This window comes from Lycorma delicatula, chromosome 6 (assembly GCF_047948215.1).
Source record: "Lycorma delicatula isolate Av1 chromosome 6, ASM4794821v1, whole genome shotgun sequence".
NCBI lineage: Eukaryota > Metazoa > Arthropoda > Insecta > Hemiptera > Fulgoridae > Lycorma > Lycorma delicatula.
Genome location: NC_134460.1, coordinates 137,460,068 through 137,485,605, shown reverse-complemented (window position 1 = coordinate 137,485,605; position 25,538 = coordinate 137,460,068). Strand labels below are relative to the sequence as shown.

The window sequence follows — 25,538 nt, the reverse complement described above, 5'->3', positions numbered from 1 at the left end:
TTTAGCTTAGGGATAAGAAAAGTCATACATGGACTCAGATGAGATGGATAGCAGAGCTGGAAAACCACAGGCATGTCCTTTTTAACAAAATATTCATTCATAAACATCATTGTATGAAAAGAGGCATTATCATGGTGCAGCACCCAAGATTCTGCAGTGTATAGCTGTACTCAAACAACTTGTTCTTAGTCTTTCAAGAATCTCAAAATTGTAAAATTGATTAACGGTTTCTCATTGAAACATAAATTCCTTAATGGGTGATTCCATGACTGAGAAAAAAGTGTATGAGTATGGATTTATTTTGCTTTGCTCATTCTCGGATTTATATTGGGTGTGGTGAGTTGGGTTAGGAGCCACTTCTGACGTTGTCTTTTTGATTTGGGATCATACTCAATTAGCCATTATTTATCACTTTTTATTAATTTTTGAAAAAATTCCTGTTACTATGAATGTGATTCCAGGAGATCAAGACAGCATGTTTGTGGAAAACTTCTGACTGTCCTACTGTTGGATTGAGAGGTTTTTAGGAACCAGCTTTGTAAAGACTTTTCTCATGGCCAAATCTGTTCTCAAATATAACGGGCTGTGGTGTTATTAAAATTTAAGTCGCTACATAACCATACTTGCTCGTACTATGCAGATATGAGGGCTCACACTTGGTTTTCAAAATTGAAGGTCTTTTAGGGTACTTAAATGAATTCATGATTCTCTAAAAATGTCTTGTGTCAGTTAAATATTTGTGATGTCACAATAAAACATTCTCCTCATAAACCTATTTTATTTTTCAAAAGTTTGGGAAGAATTTTCTCAAGTTTGATACAAAACATTAGTAGATATCCTTGCTTAAAACTATACTCTTCCATTACTGTGGCTCACAAACCAAATAACCAAAACTTCAAGAAAATACACTAAAAATAGCCTGATAATGCTAGAATCTTAAAACTCATCCTGAAGCCACATGAGATGTTTAACAAAATGACACATGAAGGAAAGATCACATTGTTGTCATGCAATGTGAGCTCTCACATGAGCAGTTTCATTACTTTATTTACTGATATCTTAACAGTGACTTTGACTTGTACTTAAATTTTTTTTATGGTATTTTTGACTATTTATATTAAAGATTAACTTTAGCACATGAACAAATATTTAATTAGTTAAATTTTTTCTTCGTAACTGAACCATATTTCACAACATGAATACAAGTAAAAATTTGTACATCAGTATAGTTACATTTTATACTCATTGCAAAAATTTTACTTTAACTGTTAGACTCAAATACCTTTTCCAAATTGAAATGTTTAGAAATTTATAGTTTAATCTTTTTCTCGTCTTTTGGGAGTATTCGAAATTCATTTAAGTGATTTTAACGGTAAAGCCTTAGTGTTAATTATTTTCATAAGATAGATTTTTTTATGGACAAGTGATAGCTGTATAATATGGTACAGATTTAATTATTTTATATAATTATGAAACAACAGTTTCAAAATACCAACAAAGTTCTGCGTAATTTGTAACTTGTTCTTTAAATTGGAATGATGAATAGGATGAATACTTATGTCTTAACTTCAGTTACAATATTATTTAATTTGTATTACCATAATTTAATTACCTTATATTACTTAATTTATATTATTATAATTATTTTATATTACATTATTTTTTATATTACTTAATGTAATTTATATTACTTAATTTACAGAATTTATATTATCTAAACTTATTGTTTTGTTTATTGAAACTTCAGTTTACTGAACCTCAATTTACTGAAAACAGGAAACAGATAAATAAAATTAATAGATTAGTACAACCGTTAATAATAAATAAATAAGAAGAAGCCCAGATAAGGCGTGATATCAGATAAACAGAGAGGCATTGACTAAACATTATATGAGGACTACAAAAAATTTAAAAGTATCAATACAATAAGTTTTGACAATGGAGTTATTCCGAAATGCATCAACATGTACAATAAAAAATGAAGTTAATAAAGATAAACAGCACTCAACATAGAATTCATTACTTTCTGTAAATTCTGATTGGTATTATTTTTACCTCAGATCTCTTTACACACATCGTAGACACAAGAAATTCTGGGAAAAGTTGAGCAAATCAACAATTTAATGTTTTTTGTTATTCTAAAGAAAAAAAACGTATTGGTTTTTTTTCAGTATCAGTGGCGTAATATTTCTTTTGCTTTTTACAGTAATGACAAATTTTAAACTTCACAGTTCACCATGAAATAAAATTTGTTTTATTCTGATATTTTAATTAGAATACCTCCATACTGCTAAATGTGTAAATTTTCATATATTATTAAATTTATATAAAACTAACTTAAATTATAAAAATCAGAATTTTCAATTGCTTATTTATACTTTATTTTAAACAGTTTCGATTTAAATTCTTTATACCTCTATTTTTTCACTTCATTATTTTACATTGTAATATTTGGTGAATAATAACACATTCAAGGATTCTATTATCACACCTATTGGTCTTTATTATTTATATTCCATAAATTATAGACTTTTAAAAAAAGTTATTTTTCTGGACCTATCAGTAGGAATTAATGCCCTTAAAACCACATACAATAACACTTACTTTTATTCTACATTTATTTTTTTATCTTCTTATTGCATGGAATTGTTGCATAATAATCATAAAACTCTTAATACATTGTTAAATTTTGTTTTAATTTATTTACATCAGGGAAATTTAGAAAAAAATAATTAAAATTGATAGTTTTTAAATTGTGAAACCAGAAAAAATGTAATTTATAAAATGTTTTCTACTAACTTTAATCTGTTTTGTAAAACTCATTTGAAATTCTAATATTTAAAATAAAATTATACTCTACAGAGATTATAATATATAGTTGTAACATAAAAAACAAACAATTATCAAAACAAATTAAAGAAACAGAGTAAGTTTACAATTTTTTTAAATATTTCCTTATCACTTTATTTCCTTTGTTTTCTCACAAGGAAGTGATAAAATTTTGTAGTCCACTATCTAACTAGACAGTTCAATATATTTTTTCTACTAAAATTAAGCAGTATAAAAGTGTGACTTTTTATTAAAATAGCAGAGAACAAATATTCTCTCTAAATCACATTTAATTAAAAACTGATCATTTGATTACTTTGTTATTCTGGTGGTAGTGTAATCTGTTATGTAATCTGCAAATCACAATTCATTTTAAATGAATCTCTGTATATGCTGAATTAAATATTAAATCATCTCCATAATTTCTCTAGCCATTTGGCATTTTCAGGTCGTCATTGTTAATTAATTATTATTATTACAGTTGGAATTTACTTGTTTTACTACGTAAGGATTTAAAGATTAAATATTTGGATTTGCTAGTAGCAGAATAATCAGATTAACAAACCATTATTTTATCAAGTATGGTTGAGAGAGCATGTTTATTCTCTATGCCACATAAAATTTTATAATTTAAAAAAGAAGGTATTGAACTATTATCAGATGAAGTAGTAATAAATGTTGAATAAATTCAAAAAAAAGAAAAAAGTTAGTGAAGTGTAATGTATTTAAACATATTTATGAACTAAAATTTTAATTACTTATTAAAAAAAAGTTAATAATTTTTCTTTATCTTGAAAAATAATCGTTGTTTCGGAATTGTTTATGATGGTAAATTTCATTCCTTAAAACCTTATGGTGCTACAAAATCTGAAAAATCTCTGAGAGCAGCATCATCGAAAAGGGATCTGAAGAAAGGATACTCAAATCCACATTTTGATTCCCAAATTTTTAAATGACGTTTAGTTCAAATACAGTTTCACTTCGTAATATAGATATTTATTAACAGCTAATAGTTAAAACCATATTCAACCATTTAAAAGCATGTAACAACCATTTAATTTAACTCTCCTAACAGGCAGATAAACAATTGTATTGCGTCGTGACATACTTTTGTGGTAAAAAAATTGCAAGTACATTGCTTATAACTATTTTTTTAATGTGCTGTCTTTGAAAGATATGTTTTTAATTGTATATTTCATACTAATAATATATTCTAGTTTAGTGGTATGTTAAATTTGATTATTTATTGCAGAAATAAGAATATAATTTTTTCTTCCATGCATTTGATAGTTGTATAAATATAATTAATATAGTATAAATAAAAATTTATTATCACAATTTTCTATTTAAATAATAACAGTTAAAATAAATAATTAATAATAGTTTTTGTTAATTTGAAATATGTATACCTTAAAATAAATTTTTCTTACAAGGATTAAAAATAAACTCTGACAAAAAAAAAATAATGAAATAAATTGTTCTTTACATCTCTTTATTTTGGTACCAACCAAGTAATCAATTACATAAAAATTAGTTAGAATTTCTATGTATATACTCGTATTCCATTTTATCTTTTAAAAATGATAAGATGTTTGTTTATTGCATCTTTTCTATTTGGATTTTTTACATTTATTTTCTCTTCAAAAAATGGTTCTTCTAATATGACAGTTAAACAAACAGCTGTCAAAAAGTAAAAATTTAACAGAATTTTTTTTTTAATATTATTATTACTGAATTCAATTTCTTATAATTTACCAATATTCATCAAATCAATCAGTGAAAAAAATTGTCTTTTTTTGTTTGAAACTTTTAAAAATTGATTGTAGGGAAATGTTTATTAAATCACATGTTATATGTTGTATATGTTGCAAAATATAGATGCACTTTTCTGGTTTCCTTGTTTTGGCAAAAATCAACCATTAAATACAATTGTTTTTGCACTTAAATAAACACTCCTTATGAACATTATAAATTTTCTAGATGTAAATCATGGGCATAGCATGCTTTTAGCCAATTCAAACATTTATTGCATTGAGAACTTTACACAGGCCTTTTCTGTTGGGTTGATAAAAAAATAGTAATAACAACAATAATAATAATATCCTTTCTTTACCTTTATAGAAAGCATGTTTGTGAAATAAATCTATTTTTCCTTTCTGCTTTGCACCACTAATATACATTATTTATTTTCTGAGGTCAAGTTTAATACCAGAAATAAAACAAAATATGTGTTAATAGATTCTCTAAAATTACCATTTAAGAGGTTGAGTTAATACTAGAAATAAAACAAGTTATTTGTATGTAAATAGTTTCTCTGGAATTAACACAGCTATTAATATTTAAAGGTTATTATTATTTTTTTTTTGTTCTGGTGTAAATGCAACATTATTTGATGAATGAATGCATAATTTAATTACCTTAAATTTAAAACCCTGATGTTTTTGAAATTGCTGTTATTTTTTGAATTTTGAACAGTAATTATTATTACACACTATAATTTTATGAGTGCATGATTGGCATTATAGTTTTCATTTTCCAAAATTACTACACTATGATTTTCATTAATTAAACTGAACTGTTTGCCTTCTGTAAAATATAAAATGTTAAAGTTTTTTTCTGTACAATTGCGTATTTTTCTGACTATGCTTATAAGACTTAATCAATTTTAACTTTTAATTCCATAGATAATAGATTTTAAAAGTTATTTGAAAAGTTTATCACTAAATGAATTCAGTTATATAGTTACATTAAAACATTTAATTAGTCACATTAAAAGTTAATATTGTCCACACAAAATCTAAGATGTTTTCAAATTTTATTTTTTCCCACACTAATATTTTTTATAGACCAATCTATATAAAACAAAACATATGATAAATTAATGTCATGATTTGAAGCATGTATTTGGCAGATATATTACTTTTGTATAAATATTATGTACGTAATGTGTAGTTGAACTTTGTTATAAAAAAAAAATTAAACCACCAAAATTTTATAAATGCATCAAAGAACAATAATTATAATATTTTTAATGACAGTAGTTATTCTGATAGTAAAGATTTCAGGTTGTGATAATTATGTTTATGAATATGAAAAATAAGATAATAATGTACAGGATGAATTTGATCATCTACAATAATTTCAATTTGTTCTTTGATATATTTCAGTTTTGACTTAAAAATTATTTTTTTTTTTAAGAAAAATGTAGACTTTTTATATATATGATAAATAGGTAGATTAATTTTCTCATTAACTCATCAATAACATCAAAAATATCTTTAAACTTATATAGGCTGTAATCTATAACTTATCATTATCATGTTGAAATTATTCTTATATTATTTTAAAGTTAGACATGTATCCAACATTTTGTTTTGATTATGTATTTGGTTCATGTAAAATATATTCTGACACTATACACCTAGATTGGTCTAGGTTTCAATCAAATCTTGCTATCACTTTTGATCACATACTCCATCTTTCTTTCTACTTCTAAAAAAAAACTTCTTTCTTTTATTATAGTCTTTACATTTTCAATCCATCTATTTTGGTCTATCTAAAAGTCTTCTATTGGTTATCATATGTATAATGGAGTATGCTATCACTTATGACTGATTGTTCATTTTTTAAAATATTATAGCAAAGCTCATCTACACTGCTGTTTGTTACTGTATGTTAGTTATATACACTCAACACTGTATATAAATTATGCAATATTTTTTGTTATGAACTATATTTTTATTTTTTAAAAGCACTGAAACTGTTTATGACATTGTAGCATGATACTATTGTTGGTGTACTTAAGTAAGAATTTTTTTTTTAAACACTAACCTTAAAATGCAAATTATTTTCTTTCACCAGAAGTAGTTTATAAGAAACAGCAGACCAATTTACCTTATTAATGACAGTTATACAATTAAAATAGTGTATGTAGTTTAAAATTAGAGATGTAAAAGAAAAGTAAATCTAGTATTTATTATTACATTGTTTTTAATTTCTAACGATTCCATCATAACTGTACAAGTTATTAGATCACAACTTATGATCTAATATCTCTATAATATAAATTATAATATAAATATAAGTCCCTATAATTTAAAGTTGTGCTTCTTATGGCAAAGTTGGAGTACCAATCCAGCTAAAGTTACTATCAGAGCTCATTATATATAAATAACTTTTATGATGATGTCAGCAAAATATTGCCTATTATTCCCTGTATTGGTCACATTTAGTATATATCCATTTTAATTATATTTTGAGAAGTATTTCCCTTTCCACATTTAAAAAGAGACTTCACTTTTGCATCATAGGAAAATAATGTACATACAAGACATTTGGCAACTGAAATTCTAATAGGGAGATGTGTTCTCTAATGGACTAACAGTGACTGAATAGAGAGACATTTAACATAAAATTTGAAAAAATTCATTATTTAAAATTATACCTTTGCCTCATTCGTCCTATTGTAATCTAATTTTATCATTATATATCTTTTTAATGATGCTTTAATACAAATAGAAATATTTCAACTATAAATTTTTTTTAAACAGTTTCAGTGTTTTTTGATATGCATTCATATTTTATGATAAAATTAATTTTTTCTTTTCTTTTGCTGATTGGTACCTGAGAGTGTATATTTTTTTTCACAGCTTGGTGAAAGAGCACGTGATGATATCAAGGTACAGTAATCAATAAATAAAAACTAGGATTTAAATTTGCATGATTTAATAAAAGGTCTTGAAAATTGCATGTTTTTTTTTTCATCATGAGCAACTGATATTTTTTATTTAAGAAATAACTGATCTAAATAACTTAGTTAATGTATATACCAGCAAAAAATAATTTATTTCTTAATCTTTAAAAAAATTTCCAGAAAAACTGCTCTAAAATAAGATAAAACTTAGTAAAAACGTTTTATAGGACAATTTATTATAATCATAGTAAGATACTGAGAAGATAAATAATGTACAACTGATTAAAAAACTGAATTTTTATTTAACATCCCTTTTTATCTGATTCTAAATGAAATATCATATTTGATTATACTGATAATTTTAATTGGACTGAAAAAAAAAATCATGATAAGAAAAATTTCATCTTGACTATTAAATTCTTTCTTTTCTTGAAATTAATATCAATGAAGGCGTTTCATTATGATTTATAAAAAATCATCCATATTAATAATTCTGTAGCATCAATCTTTTTACTGAATAGTTTTATATTCTGTGTTGTTTTAAATATACATGTCTTTGTAATTAATTGCGTTATTTCAGTTATAATCTTTTTTTAACTATAAAAGGTAAAAATTGCTATTTATAGTCAACATAGTTGTGATTTTTAACAATTTAATTTTCTAGGTAACACGTTTATTTAACAACTTTTTAAAAATATTAATTTTACAACAATAATTATTATAACATTTCTTTTGACAATTTGATAATTATATTTTAAATAATAAATCAGGATCAGTTTTGTAACATGGCACTTATCTCATGAACTGGATTTATGAGGTATATGCAAATGAAACATTTGCATGAGAAAGATTTCAGTATGATGTTTTATATATCCGATTATGTTAGATTAATTGGCCTGTTGTTTTAGTGTACATGAATCTGTGCATATTTTAAATATTATCACAATGTCCATTTATATTGCGTTATATGCTGCTAAAATTAGTTCCTTTTACAGATCAAATGGGGTTATATTGTAATTTTACACTTTGATTTATTTTTCAGCATATATTGTACATATGCATATTCACAATATGTATCCACACATACTCTCTTACATTATATTCGAATAAATGAATACTACCTTTTTTCTTTTCTTTTATTTAACCTCCAGGACCAGCATTAGGGAATGCTTCAGAGGATGAGATGAATGATTTGTAGTGTGTGGGAAAATGCCATGCCTGACCGGGATTCGAACCCGGGACCTCTGGATATGAAAGGTCGAGATGCTACCATTTGCACCACGGAGGCCAGAAAATGAATACTACCTGATTGATCTGCTCTATAAATATCTATACTAGCGTTGATTCTTCCACTTCTCTCCCCCCACAAACTACCACTTTTCTTCTTCTGTGGCTTCAGAACTGTACTACTACCTCTAATACATTTTTTATACACCATCACATACATTAAAAAAATTTTATTTGAGAAGAGTACATACCTTTTTTTATTACAGATGAGGCTTGAAAATTATTAAATGATTAACTGAAATAATATTTAAAAATTTGTAAGCTGATTAGTCAACAGTGAGTGGTATATTAACAATGTTTAGCAAGACTACACAATTTTATGGAATAAAGTGTGTTTAACAAAAATTTTTAATAAACAAAAATCATTAATCACATCATATTTACACAATGTGAATAATAACGAATGATTCAAAAAGGATGCAACCCTAAGATTAAGAATGTAGAAGTCACGTATAGGTAAATTTTATTTCTCCCTACATGTCAGTTGGTAACACTGTACTCAAGGTAGCTTATAACAGTTGAAATGTCCTTACGCACTAGTGCCATACTAGTATAAATTCATTTCTATTGTGTTAACTATGTCATTTTCCAAGGACGAATGTGTGTTTATTATTGAGACTTATTGCATTATTAATCTTATGAACGACTGAAAGACGAGTTTAGAATAAAATTTCCCAATTCTTTAGTTCCTATTAAATCAATCGACAATATCACGTTTGATTAATAAATTTTGTGAGACTGAAATTGTACATGATCGGAAAAGCACAGGTCGGCCGTCACTGTTAGTAGTAGAAATTCTGAAGGATGTGAAAGAATGTTTGACTCGCTCACCCAGAAAATCGCTCAAAGTTATCTTCACAGGCTGGGCTTTCACTATCTACAGTTTTCAAGGCTACTAAAAAATTACAATTTTATGCTTATAGCATTGGTGTCATTCAAGTACTAAAAGAAGAAGACCACGGAAAACATTTACGGTATTGTCGTTGGTTTCGTTCTCTTCTTAATAACAACTTATTGAAATTGTGGATCATGTTATTTCAGTGACAAGGCATGATTTCACTTGGATGACTGCATTAACAGCCAAAACTGCTGAATATGGAGCGCTAAAAATCCCCATATGTTTCTTGAACAATTATTACATGTATGTAAATTGGTGTTTGTTGTGCGATCTTCAGGCGTCATATAATAGGGCCTTTATTTTTTTACAAATCTGTAGATGATGTGGTTTATTGCCATGTTAGATTTATACCAATGAAAATATTGGTTCCAGTAAGATAACGCTACGTGTCATACTGCTAATGAAATGCTGGATATGTTACGGGAATTTTTTGACCATCGTTTGATATCAAAAGGATTGTGGCCTCCAAGATCTTAACACCAGCAAACATTTTCCTTTGGGGGTGAAATGACTAGATTAACATAAATTAAAAATAATTAACAATCTATGTTTTGTTAATACAAAAACTTTGTTAGCATGTGAACGGAAATTGGTAAAATATGCAATGTGTTAGAAAATGTACAATATTTTAGCAATTTACAAAATTTCATAAATGTTCTTAGGAGTTGGTGGTTCAGTCACACCACAACCTGTGGACTTAAATTTATATAATGTTTCCTTTCTATCAATTTTAAAAATGATAAACTACAGCTGTTTTTAATTTCAATAAACATTTATAATATGAACCAATAGCTTGGTTTATGCATAGCCAAAAAAATATATGATTCTTTTGATGTTTTTTTCCTTATAAAAATTATCTGTTGAAAAAACTCAGTCTATGTTTTTTTACCATTATTGCATATTTATCAGGTTGAAGGAGTAAGGTATGATAACTTATTTTATTTTCCTAAAAATGTTAACAAGTTGTTAGTGAAATGTATTCAGAGACATTCCAAACGTGGGAGAACTATCAGTTGTTAGGGATGAAGCTTACCATGTCATCCAGGATAGTTACATATCATTGTAGTGAAGCATGATTTATGTATTGCATTATGCCATCTTGCTGCACTATATCACAAATTGTCATTCCACTTATAACCTCCTGTATTCATAAACTATGACTTAATTTCTAAATTAGGTAGATGAAATGATTAAATTTATTTCATTTAACAAACCACTCAATTTTTTTAAGAGGGCATATTCTTATTACTTGAGAATGGATTTGGCTTGATAAAACTGAGATTGTAAAAAAAATATTTTTTCAAATTTTGAATTTTAAGATTGAATTTTATATTATTTTTAAGTGGGTAGTAGCAAATTGTGTTTTTATACACTCAACATTCCAAAATTTGTGTGTATTAAAATATCTATCTCAAAAATATGTACTTCAGTGTTGCAAGCAACTGGGATTGATTTTCTTTTGAATTGAATTCCATGGGAGAGATTTTTTGGTTTTATTTGCTAGTAAAGTAAGCAGTTTTCTATCCAAAATAGCTAAAAGTTACTCTGTAGATGTGATTAGATTAAATCATACAAAGATTAGAGGAAATTTAATTTTACCAAAAAAGCACTTCAGCAACTTGTTCAACAATTTGTGCCATTCACGGATAGGATAGACTATCTGAACTTGTCTACTATGATTTTTATTACCCTTTAAAGACACAGCAAGGATAGATTATCCCACTCATAAAAAAATAGTGTTAATAGTCTGCTGCAGTTGAAGTCAGTGAGTAGCTGATGCAATCTATCACAGTATCGATCTGGAGGGAGAAAGAGATCAATCCTTTTGGAGACTACCTCCAGTTTATCATCTTCCCCCAAAAAAAAGCAAACTGACTTTTTTCCTACATCAATAAGAAAATTAAATTAAATTATCTAACTGAAAATTTAAGTGACCTTTTAGTTTTAGATGGGTTTTAGGTGGCCTTCACAACTTTAGAACACCCAAACTCTCATTTCAATCAAATAATATTAATTTTATCATTGTAAATCATTATCAGTGTTAAGGGAAAAACTTTTACAATATAGTGGGTATACAAAAAAGAATATTGGTGTTTTAGTTTGTAGTAATTATTAGTGCACATGGCTGTAGATTGATTTTTTTTTGCTGTAATTGATTTATCTTTCCACTTGACAGCACCACTAGCACAGAAAACAACAGAAGGCCTTGTGTGTTTTGTAGTTTCGTAAATATGATTCTGTAGTAGTTCAATGTGCATTCTGTAGAAAATTTATGAGATCATTCAAGTGAAGATAATATTCATTGATTGTATAACTAGTTTGAAACAACCGGATGTCTATGTAAAGGAAAGAGTGTGGGGTAACTGAGGGTGTCTGAAGAAAATTTTGAAGGTGTCAGGGTATCTTTCATATCTATAACAAAAAAATCTGTTAGGAATGCCAGCCATCAACCAGAAATGTCAGTGATGACTGTGAAATGTTTTAAGAAAATGCTTATATGTACATACCATTTATAGCTTTAACAGGCTTTAAAACCTACCGACTCCGTTCTGCATGCTGACTTCATAATCAAAATTTTGCAGCATGAAGATTTTGCAGTTCTTGATCGTATTGGGTTTAGTGATGTCAAAATTTTATCTTGGTGAAAAAGTTAACATACATAATGTCTAACTCTTACAGTGTGAAAGAGACTTTCCAAAATTAAATATGTTTTCTGTTTAACATCTCATTAGCAACTTTGTGAACCTTTCTGTTTTGCTAAAGCAAGCATAACTGGAGTTGTTTATTTAGATATGCTGCATACATTTGGCTCTTTCCTCAACTACAAGATGGACCAGAGAATTTTATTTGGCAAAAAGAGAGTGTGCATCCTCACTGGCGTAACTCTGTAGGGATTGATTGAATAATGTTTACCTCAACTGCTGCATCGGTCAGCATGGACCTGATGACATAGCATTTTTGTGGTGGTCTCTAAAATCACCTGATCTGAACCGATGTGATTCTTTCCTTTGGGTTTTTATAAAGGATCTTGTGTATGTGCCTCCGCTTTCTACTGACCTATCCAAGCTGAGGCTCAGGATTGAAGCAGCTGTAGCTTCCATTACTCCCAGGCATACCGATTTAAGTATGGGATGAACTCTCCTATTAATTGGATGTATGCCATGCAGCGAAAGGTCCTCACATTGAACATTTACAGGGAAAAACTGCAAGAGTTAATCTTTTATTTTATTTATGATTCATTACTGTAAATCAAAATTAAGAGATATAAAATAACTTTAAAACCCTGTTATTCTTTTTTTTTACATCTTGTACTTTTGTCTTATTGCAGTATGTGCAGGTTTTTTGTTGCTTTATTATATTGTTCTGGTATGATATTTTGTGCATGTTATAACTTAGAACACAATAGATTCATTATATGCATTATTATTTCTGTTTAGATTCGAGCAGCACTTAAAGAAGCCCAAGAAGTGAATGCACAGCTTAGAGCATACATTGATGGAATTTTGCTGTTAATAGTAGACAACTGCCCAAGGCTTCTTGAAGTAAAAAGACCACCACCAGGCCCCTGATCTCCAAAACTAATATTATTTAAAATACTCTTCTATGTTGTTATTTAAAGAAAACAAAAATGTGTGTATAATATACTCGTATATTAATGAACAATATTTTATTTCCAAAATGTAATAATACTTTTTTTTAATAAATTATTTTTTTTACTTATATTTTTTTTTTGTTTTAAAATATCCTTTTACAAAATATTATTAATTTGTAATTTTTTAAATATATTTTGTTAAATATGGTTGCTAATATTGTAAATAAGTTATTTAAATATCTCATTACCAACAGTGTAATTAAAAAGTAAAATTATAGTGTATAATTTATCAGCAGCATGCTCATATTTATATCGCTTGAAAGTCTAATATATATTTATCATGTTTTATTAAATGTGTACAACATAAGTTAAACTATTTACTTTCAATTTTTATTTTTATTACTTCTAACAGCTACTTGATAGCACTCAACTAAAAGTAATAAAATATATATATATATTTATAATTTTTTCTAAGATTAGGGTGTCAGTCTCTATGTATAAATAAATTGTAGTTATTTTAATAATAACCTTTTACTTTGTTTTTAAGATAATTTTAAAATACTTGAGAAATATGAACAAACTGATTAACAATTTATCGTATTGTCTTAAATTAGTGAGCAGCAAATTTAAAAAAGGATATCATGAATTTATTTCTTTGAATTTACTTTTATGCTGCTAAATCCATTAAACTACCATATTTCAATAATACAAAAATTAATATAAAAAGTGATGCAAAAATTATTACATTTACAATATAATTTTTAAAAGTTCCAGTAATCTTTTGCTGTATTCATTTTAAGTTAGATAATTTAGCTATAGAAAATGTTAGAATATAACTTTTTAAAGAGAGTTTTTCTTATAAATTTAGATTTTTAATTTATCTTTCAAGTAAAACAATATAAACATCCATTGGTCATATGTATATTATGTGACGTCTATTATTAACAAGAAAGTTTATTAATGAAAATATAATTTTTATAACAGTAAAATATGTTAAATTTCTTTTTTAATTTGTTAATAAAAATATTTATTTACATAAAAGTATTATATAATTTTTAAAATAAGAAGAAACAAAGAATTACGATATCAGTTAACCAAGGAATAGAGATTATTTATAGACATATATGATCAAGCTGATCAACATTTGAAGTTTCTACTTTAAATTTAGTTAATTAAGTTCAAATATATCCTTTGATAGGGCATAACACAGGATAAAGAGCACATTAAGGGTATATTTCTACCTACACAGATGCAGTTTTCATTTGATGAACAAAAAACATTTATCGCAGGAGTTTTTTGACTTTTTGTCTGTTATATAAAATTAATGCATTTAAGAAGATCTATGAATTTTTAAAACAATGTATTAATTTTTTTAATAAAAACTCCTTAAACTTCTCCAGCAGTTTTTGTATTCTTTTACTGAGAATTTTATTTTTATTATATAAGTATTATTTAATTTCTAATGGACACAGAAATCTTATATAAAACTATGTACTGATGGTAGATGTTTAACTTTTTAAAAGTTATTCAAGACCATTAACCACCAAAGACAAATAATTTTTCCTTATTTTAAGAAGAAGAGCACTTCAGAAACCTTTAAAATACTTATTACCAAAGTAGTATTGGTACTACCCGTTTCAGATTAAGGAAAATCATATTTGTAGTAGGCAAGACATTTTGTTTTTAATATATTTCAATTTTAAGTTTATAATTAATTTTATTCCTGCAGGTAATTACATCTACTTGCAATTAGATTACATCTAATTTATATTTTATTTATTCTAAAATATAGTTTCATTTGAAATTTAAAGAAAAATCTTGGTCGTAAAACATATTTTTCTTTTTTCATTTCAATAATTATTGGGCAAATTCATTATCATGAAAATTACAAATGTTTCTAGAATTTATAGTAATAATTTAACATGAAATATTATTAGATGTTTTTTTTATTTGTAAATATTTGTAATTGCAAATATAACTGGTACATCTGCATTTATATCTATATGAGGAAGGGTTTTTCAGTACTTCCTATTAGATAGATGGACTAATTTTATTTAAGTGATAATGTAAGTATGCCTCCATCTGAAAAAGAATTTAAACCATAATTCCCAAATAAAACAAAAAATTACTTTCTTTCATTTTTAAAGAAGTAATTTTTTTTTTTTTAATTTGATTTATCAATTGGTGGTTGTATAAAAAAAAATTGCCAACAGCAAATTGATTAAATTTGATCAACCCACTTCAACGAGATGAAAAAGTACCAAATATTTGGCATACTAATAGCTGTTTCATAAAATAAAAATAAAAATAGTGATAATTTGTTATTTAAGAACAAAATTATTTAAGAAGAAAAAGTCAACTCCCTCTAAATCCTCAAAAGGGTAAAAATCTACTTTATTGTTCTGTCCATTTAATGTTTTAATTAAATGATGTTTATATTTAACTTTTATCACCCAAGTCAATTAGGTTTCTGTACAACATAAATAAATTACAGAAAAAACATCAAATATAAATAAAATATTTGAAGGATTTACCCTTCCAACTGAAAGTGCAATCATATTGTGGCTAATCATACATTGGTATTAGAGTTTTCTAAGCATAGTGTATTAAACAGCAAACTTAGTAGATTGAATTCATTGCCACAGTCAAATTACTGTTCAACAATCACAAGTTGTGTTTGCTTGTAAATTTGATTAGCTAAATAATAAATATTTTATAATTAACAAATGACTATTTTATAACTATGTATGATAATTTTGGTTTTATATTACATAAAAATCAAACTTTAGGAATATCATTACTATCGGTAAATGTTGTTATTTAACTTGGGTATCTTACAGTATGACTTAACCAACAGTCTGATATAGTTTATATTTTATTTTAGGTAATGCTAGTTTCTACTACTTCTTTTATTTAGTTGTAATAATTTATTTTTCTGTTAATATTATAAATGAGAAAAACTGATATTTTTGTAACTAACTTGCTTATTATAAAATTTTGTACGTATAAATAATTGATAATTTGGAAAATAAAAATTAAAGTTAGCATATTTCCATTTACTTCCCATATCTTTTTCATTGTTGCCAATTACATACTGTCTGTTAAAATATATTTTTCCACATTTTCTTTATCATTTATTCAATCAAATTTATAAAATTCCTTGTCTCTTATGTGGGTATTAAAAAAATATCTTCTTTAAATACCATACCTGTTAGAATTAATTACTAACTTATTTCTTCTTCATCTTATTCATTCACTGAGTTCTGGTTGTCAAGGTATTGACTGTGATTTATTTAGATTTGGTCTCAAAAATATTTGGTATCCAAATAGAAGTGTACTAGAAATAGAATAATTACCTTTTTTTTTACATGATTGCACAGAACACCATAGCAGTAATCCTTCTTTTGGTGGTTCTAGGACCTCTAATATTCCTCATGAGTCTGGCAACTGCTGAAGTCAATATCTCGGCCTTTTGGCACATCTCTGTTACATGTGTTGTAAACCCTCTCATCTCATTGAGCTAAACACCAAGGTATTTGGCTCTCCTCAAGGAGGTTACTTCTCTGTACCTTCCAGTTTAACTGAAAACCTTGGCATCCATCTCCTACCCGTCATCGCAAAATTTCAGTTTTATGCGTAGATACTTCAAGACCTCGCATCCACAGCCACTGCTGAAAATCTGCTAGTACATTGTTTGCCAAGGCTTTCCACCTCTCCAACCAACCTCACTTTGACCACCACAGTGAGGTTGTTCACATATGCCACAGGACACATATGTTTCTCTCCCACAGGGAGCCTCCAGTCCAGCAGGTCATTGTAGACCACATTCCACAAGAGGGGTCCCGAACTTACCCTTGGGGTCCCCCTCTCCATAGCTACGACGACATCCTCACCTTCCTCCAAAGAGATTTCAGCTCCCTACCCATCAAGAATTCTTGGACCATCCTGATCAGGTAGGGAGCCACCTTTTTCTTTTTCAGCTGTCTGATTATTGATTTCCAACTCACACTATTAAATGTGTGGAATAATTACCTTGTAAGGTTGCTTTTTACAAATCATAAATTTAAAATAATGTAGTCCTACAGTGTTAATTTATATTCTACGTACTGTAATTTGAAGTAGAATATTGTACGTATAATATTAATTGAATTTTTTACTCAAATTGAAAAGAATTTTCCAACCTCTTACATTTACATATCAACAGTTCATGCTGTACAGATGTAGTTTTTTTTTTCAATTAATAAAAAATAGCTGATTTAACTACACATAAATAATAGTTGTTTTTTATTTTATGCAGATAAAAAGAAAATTTTGTTAGTGATTTATTATAATTAGTATTGTAATGAGATCAAAATACCTACAAAAATCATCAGAAGTGTTCTTCTTCCTTGAAAAATAAATATTTTATATTTGTACCATTTGGTGGATACTTGTACAATCGTTACTTATACAATCATAATTGTATATGTATTCAATTACAGTAGAATAATTGTAACACACAATCAAATAAATTTGTCGTAAGTACTTACACAGTTAAACAGATAATAATGTAATTTAAAAGTAAAGTTTATTTTTTTATTTAAAATCTAAGTAAAATTCATGACCATTTTTTTTTTTTATTAATAATTAATACAACAAACAAATATGGCTGTGATGTTATTTGTTAATGAGCAGTTAATTTTCTTGCTGTAATTTGTAAATGATTATGTAAATAAAGATTAATAAATAAGAAACTATATAAAATCTGTTAAAATTTACTTTAAACACTGCTGTCCACTGTCCCACTTCAGTTACATATTTTTGAAATTTAATCTTTGACAAACTGGAAATTACTGTTATGTGTTTAAAATGGTTTTCATTATTTAATTGCTTTTGGTTGAATAAGGTAAAACAAAAAAAAAGCAATGCAAAGGGAAACAACGGAAGATTTTTTAACAGTGTCTTGTAGCATAGATTTAGAAAAGAATAGATGTTTTTCCATTGGTTAATAATTGAGTCCTACTTTTTGTACATTGGGTACATGGTACTTCTCACTCGAATATTACCACTCATGCAAGGTCACCTTCTTCTGTTTTTTATATTTAATCTAATGCAGTATATAGTGCTGAAATCATGGAACTTATAAGAGTGGCTGTTGCAGTCACCACTATTGAATAAGTACAAGGTTTTGCCACTACAGCTTTCAGACCATTGATGTTTTCTAACATACACACAGACAATATATGCCTATTACCTTTTTATCAAAGCTCAACTAGTCTCTTCAAAGTTACGAACCCAAGTTTTGATTGCGTGTGAAGAAGGAACTTGAACGGGGGTGGATGGGATCTCATAGTATTGCTGAAACACTCTGAGCAGCTATCACACTGTCACCATGTCGCTAAAACACCCTTATGGCAACCACACACTCTACACATTCCACTGCCCCATCACAATTAAATGTCCATTACTGTTCTACAGTCAGTTTAATGTCTTTCTCCCAGTTATGGTATACCTACAGGGCTGCCAACATCAAATTCAATATTTCCCAATTCTCTACACCACCCATTATAATAACACACACAATTTAAAAGATCAATTAAAGCAATACACACACACACACACACACACACACACACACACACACACACACACACACACACACACATACACACACATATATATATATATATATATATATATACTACAAATACTGTACTGGTTTTTATAAAATATGCATAGGTGAAGCAAATAGATCTAAAAAAATAAGATTTTTTAGAACAAAAATATAGTTATAATAATAAATATAAAAAGGAAAATAAGTAGAAAATGAATTCAGATTTTGCAGAACTAAAATTGAAAACAAACATGTCATTATAAATATACAAAATAATTTTAAAATTCTGAAAATATGTTAGGATTTTACAACAAAAAAATTGAATACTTGAAAAATTTACATTTATTAGTAAAAGTCATTGACAAATTTAATCTGATTAATGAATAGAGCAGATATAAACAAGCTGAGTATATATTATTTAAAGAGGTGAAGTGTAAAAACACTAGCTATTACAACTAATAATAATCTAACAATACTATACAATTAAAATCACTCTTTATTTCATTTAATTGTATATATTACATAGGGTATGTTAGTGAAATAGAAATATTTAAAACTCCTGTATTTAAATAAGTTTTTATTTTATCCATGAATGTTTGTACAGTATTCTGTTAAATAAGACAATTTATTATTTTTAAATAATGCTTGACAGGTGGGCACTGCTACAATCTATACATTATTGTAGTCTTAATCAAAAATGTTCAATTACTCACCGTGACATGGTCAGAGTAAGCATGCAGCTTTCTGAATTTTTAACCTTAATCCTGCTAAATTAATTAAATGTATACCCAGTATTCTCAAACTTTGTAAGTGATTAACCCAGTGATTCCCAAACTGTGTGCTGTGGCGCCCCCAGGAAGCCATGGCCTCTTCTCAGGGGCACCACAAAATATTGTAAAAGCTTCATAATTAATTGAACCAAGACATTGATAATTACTAATTTAATGTTAATAAAGTAAAAAAATAATGAAGATACATGAATTTTATTTATTTTTATCTCTTACTTATCAGTAGTCATACTTTTACTTAGGGTAGGTTGCCATGGAAAAATTTTAATTGAAAAAGGGCACCGCGACTCAGAAAAGTTTAGAAGCCACTGGATTAACCGATAAGTTAAATTGCATGAACAGATGGACTCTCGCATGATGCAGAATATTGAACCAATTACAGAATAACCTTTGTACAGTAGTCACAGAGATACCATTTTTATAAAACGATTTAACACAGAAAGCACAATGTGCACCTGACTACTGTCCCATGTTACCTAAACTTAAGTTTAGTGTCTTCAATCATGCTTCAAATGAATAACCAAGCTTTTACATTTTCCAGCTTGACTTACATGCCCTTCATGTACATGGTAATAATATGCTTGTGTCCATATACTTTACTTACCCACCGGGTTGGTCTAGTGGTGAACGCGTCTTCCCAAATTAGCTGATTTGGAAGTCGAGAGTTACAGCGTTCAAGTCCTAGTAAAGCCAACTATTTTTACACGGACTTGAATACTAGATCGTGGATACCGGTGTTCTTTGGTGGTTGGGTCCCAATTAACCACACATCTCAGGTATGGTCAAACTGAGAATGTACAAGACTACACTTCATTCACATTCATACATATCATCCTCATTCATCCTCTGAAGTATTATCTAAACGGTAGTTACCGGAGGCTAAACGGGAAAAAGAAAGAAAGAAAGATACTTTACTTACATTAACTTATGATGAACAGTTAGGAAGTGGCGATAATTATAACAAATTTTAGAATAAGGTAACATCATCTTAAGATAAAATATATGTATGCAACAGAAATGTATTATCAATGAATAATTTTAATTATACCTCGCGATCGCGGGTATGTGACTGATGCGAAAAATAGATAAAAACAATCATTGATGCGGTTTATATATTGTGCTAAAATTTGAGCTCAATCTGTGTAGAACATTTTGAGTTTTTGAAGCGTACACAAACGAACTTAACATTTTTATATATAAAGATTTGTGGGCTACGAAAAAAAGCCCTTAAGTCGTGCAAAAAAACACATCATTTTAAATGCTTACAAAAGCAGAGTAATGCTTACAAATTACAGAATAATCAAACGGCGTTGATTTCAGATGTTAATAAACTGCTAACGTAAGTAGAAGCTGTGCTGCTTCAGTATACAACGTGATTGTCGAGTATGAATCTACTAATGAATTACGGTCTCCAAAGAAAACAAAACCCCGCAGGTCAATTGAGAAAAAGGTCAGATTTTGATAAATACCAAAAAAAAATATTTTTAAATAAGCTTAGTCTGTTTTTTCACTTCACTATTTTTTTTATTTATATGTACGGCAATTCAAAGAATAATTAAAATTGAACAAAATACCAAAAATGTTCATGAGTCTTATACATAATTTGTATATGTGTGTGTTTGTGCACCTGCATGCACACTGCTATCTGTATCACAGGAATGCATTATATATACAAATAATGTATTCATTATACCTGTATTGGTGTATGTGTGTGTATATATATATATATATATATATATACACACACACATTTATGGACACAGATACCAATAAAAACATCTTTGTTATATTGATGCAAAGTATGAATAAAAAATACATTTAATTGTATCATTTTGGGTCATTAATCTTATAATATCAAAACATGATATTCAAAATAATGACATGCGCTCTATTTTCCACAATTTTTCTATCTCTGCACACTTGATAAAACTAAATATAAGTATGATATATTATTTGTGTACATAATAAACTATGAACAGTTTGAAATCTTAAAATAATTCACACTTACTGGAAAGAAATATTTTCTTTCCAGCAAGTGTAAATTATTATTGGAATTATCTCTTGAAGAGTTAAAAGCTTTATCCCATGAGTATGTAACCAGTAAATCACCATAACATCCTGCAGTCATTAAAAATAAGGTTATCTAGCTGTAACACCTACATTGTTTGTTGCTGAACAGTCATCCAGTACCCCTAATTTGATTTAATTGGGACTCGAACTAATAATCCTTCCATTAAAAAACCAGTACTTTGATGCATAAAATATGGATAAATTGTAGAATATTTTTTTTTAATAAGACATTTATTATTTTATACTGCTTCTAGCAATTCTCATCACTTTTTTATTTCTTTATTGCTTTAATATATATAAATTTTTGTTTACATTATAATGTAAACAAGAAGTATGATTAATTATAATTAATCTGGAAAATACTGATAAAATCTAAATTAATGAAATAAATACAATATGTTTTCTTCCTTAATTAATTGCTTGTCATAAGCATTTTAATTAGTCACTAAATTATTAAACAGTTAATTTAATTCAATGCTGATATTCATTTTTTTTTTTTTTTCTCTTCAGTCATTTGACTGGTTTGATGCAGCTCTCCAAGATTCCCTTTCTAGTGCTAGTCGTTTCATTTCAGTATACCCTCTACATCCTACATCCCCAACAATTTGTTTTACATACTCCAAACGTGGCCTGCCTACACAATTTTTCCCTTCTACCTGTCCTTCCAATATTAAAGCGACTATTCCAGGATTCCTTAGTATGTGGCCTATAAGTCTGTCTCTTCTTTTAACTATATTTTTCCAAATGCTACTTTCTTCATCTATTTGCCGCAATACCTCTTCATTTGTCACTTTATCCATCCATCTGATTTTTAACATTCTCCTATAGCACCACATTTCAAAAGCTTCTAATCTTTTCTTCTCAGATACTCCGATTGTCCAAGTTTCACTTCCATATAAAGCGACACTCCAAACATACACTTTCAAAAATCTTTTCCTGACATTTAAATTAATTTTCGATGTAAACAAATTATATTTCTGACTGAAGGCTCGTTTAGCTTGTGCTATTCGGCATTTTATATCGCTCCTGCTTCGTCCATCTTTAGTAATTTTACTTCCCAAATAACAAAATTCTTCTACCTCCATAATCTTTTCTCCTCCTATTTTCACATTCAGTGGTCCATCTTTGTTATTTCTACTACATTTCATTACTTTTGTTTTGTTCTTGTTTATTTTCATGTGATAGTTTTTGCATAGGACTTCATCTATGCCGTTCATTGTTTCTTCTAAATCCTTTTTACTCTCAGCTAGAATTACTATATCATCAGCAAATCGTAGCATCTTTATCTTTTCACCTTGTACTGTTACTCCGAATCTAAATTGTTCTTTAACATCATTAACTGCTAGTTCCATGTAAAGATTAAAAAGTAACGGCGATAGGGAACATCCTTGTCGGACTCCCTTTCTTATTAGGGCTTCTTTCTTATGTTCTTCAATTGTTATTGTTGCTGTTTGGTTCCTGTACATGTTAGCAATTGTTCTTCTATCTCTGTATTTGAACCCTAATTTTTTTAAAATGCTGAACATTTTATTCCAGTCTACGTTATCGAAAGCCTTTTCTAGGTCTATAAACGCCAAGTATGTTGGTTTGTTTTTCTTTAATCTTCCTTCTACTATTAATCTGAGGCCTAAAATTGCTTCCTTTGTCCCTATACTTTTCCTGAAACCAAATTGGTCTTCTCCTAACACTTCTTCCACTCTCCTCTCAATTCTTCTGTATAAAATTCTAATTAAGATTTTTGATGCATGACTAGTTAAACTAATTGTTCTGTATTCTTCACATTTATCAGCCCCTGTTTTCTTTGGTATCATAACTATAACACTTTTTTTGAAGTCTGATGGAAATTCCCCATTTTCATAAATATTACACACCAGTTTGTATAATCTATCAATCGCTTCCTCACCTGCACTGCGCAGTAATTCTACAGGTATTCCGTCTATTCCAGGAGCCTTTCTGCCATTTAAATCTTTTAATGCTCTCTTAAATTCAGATCTCACTATTGTTTCTCCCATTTCATCCTCCTCAACTTCCTCTTCTTCCTCTATCACACCATTTTCTAATTCATTTCCTCCGTATAACTCTTCAATATATTCCACCCATCTATCGACTTTACCTTTCGTATTATATATTGGTGTACCATCTTTGTTTAACACATTATTACATTTTAATTTATGTACCCCAAAATTTTCCTTAACTTTCCTGTATGCTCCGTCTATTTTACCAATGTTCATTTCTCTTTCCACTTCTGAACACTTTTCTTTAATCCACTCTTCTTTCACCAGTTTGCACTTCCTGTTTATAGCATTTCTTAATTGCCGATAGTTCCTTTTACTTTCTTCATCACTAGCATTCTTATATTTTCTACGTTCATCCATCAGCTGCAATATATCGTCTGAAACCCAAGGTTTTCTACCAGTTCTCTTTATTCCCCCTAAGTTTGCTTCTGCTGATTTAAGAATTTCCTTTTTAACATTCTCCCATTCTTCTTCTACATTTTCTACCTTATCTTTTTTACTCAGACCTCTTGCGATGTCCTCCTCAAAAATCTTCTTTACCTTCCTTCTTCCTCAAGCTTCTCTAAATTCCACCGATTCATCTGACACCTTTTCTTCAGGTTTTTAAACCCCAATCTACATTTCATTATCACCAAATTATGGTCGCTATCAATGTCTGCTCCAGGGTAAGTTTTGCAGTCAACGAGTTGATTTCTAAATCTTTGCTTAACCATGATATAATCTATGTGATACCTTGCAGTATCGCCTGGCTTTTTCCAAGTGTATATTCTTCTATTATGATTTTTAAATTGGGTGTTGGCAATTACTAAATTATACTTCGTGCAAAACTCTATAAGTCGGTCCCCTCTTTCATTCCTTTTGCCCAGCCCATATTCACCCACTATATTTCCTTCCTTGCCTTCTCCAATGCTTGCATTCCAATCTCCAACTATTATTAAATTTTCATCTCCTTTTACGTGTTTAATTGCTTCATCAATCTCTTCGTATACACACTCTACCTCATCATCATCATGGGCGCTTGTAGGCATATAGACGTTAACAATCGTTGTCGGTTTAGGTTTTGATTTTATCCTTATTACAATGATTCTATCGCTATGCGTTTTGAAATACTCCACTCTCCTCCCTATCTTCTTGTTCATCACGAAACCTACTCCTGCCTGCCCATTATTTGACGCTGAGTTAATTACTCTAAAATCACCTGACCAAAAGTCGCCTTCCTCTTCCCACCGAACCTCACTAATTCCTACTATATCCACATATTCATAAGAATATGATATTCATAATATATATCTGATATATCTGATATTCATAAGAAGTGTGATTAATATTCAATACATTAATATTGATTTGTGTATATTTGTTATAAATACACTATTCATTGATAATAATAACGTAAATGACTTTATATAAGCAACATTTAACAATCTTAAATGAAATCAATAAATTATTGTATAATTGTTAAAATAAATGAAACATATAAAGATAATATTAAATAATTATTATACTTTATTTAATTGCATTTCTTATACATAAATACCCATTTTTTTTTTTTTTTTGAAAAAATTATATCCATATAAAGATTAACAATTAAAACATTAATAATTTGCAAATACTGTTATTTCTTAATTGTTAACAAATGTGCCTAAGCAAAATATGACCTCAATCGGGCAAAATCACGAGATACTGAAGGTGACCTTGCTCTACAGCCTCACACCCTTGATCTTTTATGCTGAAAATTTATTGGCATTATTCCCCCATACATAGAAGTAATCT

General features: G+C 28.2%; 1 protein-coding gene across 3 annotated transcripts in view; it reads left to right on the top strand.

Moving 5' to 3' along the window:
* The window catches only part of nuf (rab11 family-interacting protein nuf), a 657,890-nt gene extending 644,463 nt beyond the window's left edge, over positions 1 to 13,427 (top strand). For 2 of the 3 annotated variants that reach the window (XM_075368607.1, XM_075368609.1), the window contains 2 exons: positions 7,479 to 7,508; positions 13,145 to 13,427. In XM_075368607.1, the coding sequence (XP_075224722.1) occupies positions 7,479 to 7,508; positions 13,145 to 13,276 (162 nt within the window). In that variant the 3' untranslated portion in view covers positions 13,277 to 13,427. The remainder of the gene's footprint in view (positions 1 to 7,478; positions 7,509 to 13,144) is intronic. The other variant, XM_075368608.1, reaches the window with a different exon arrangement.
* Positions 13,428 to 25,538: the final 12,111 nt, after the last annotated feature.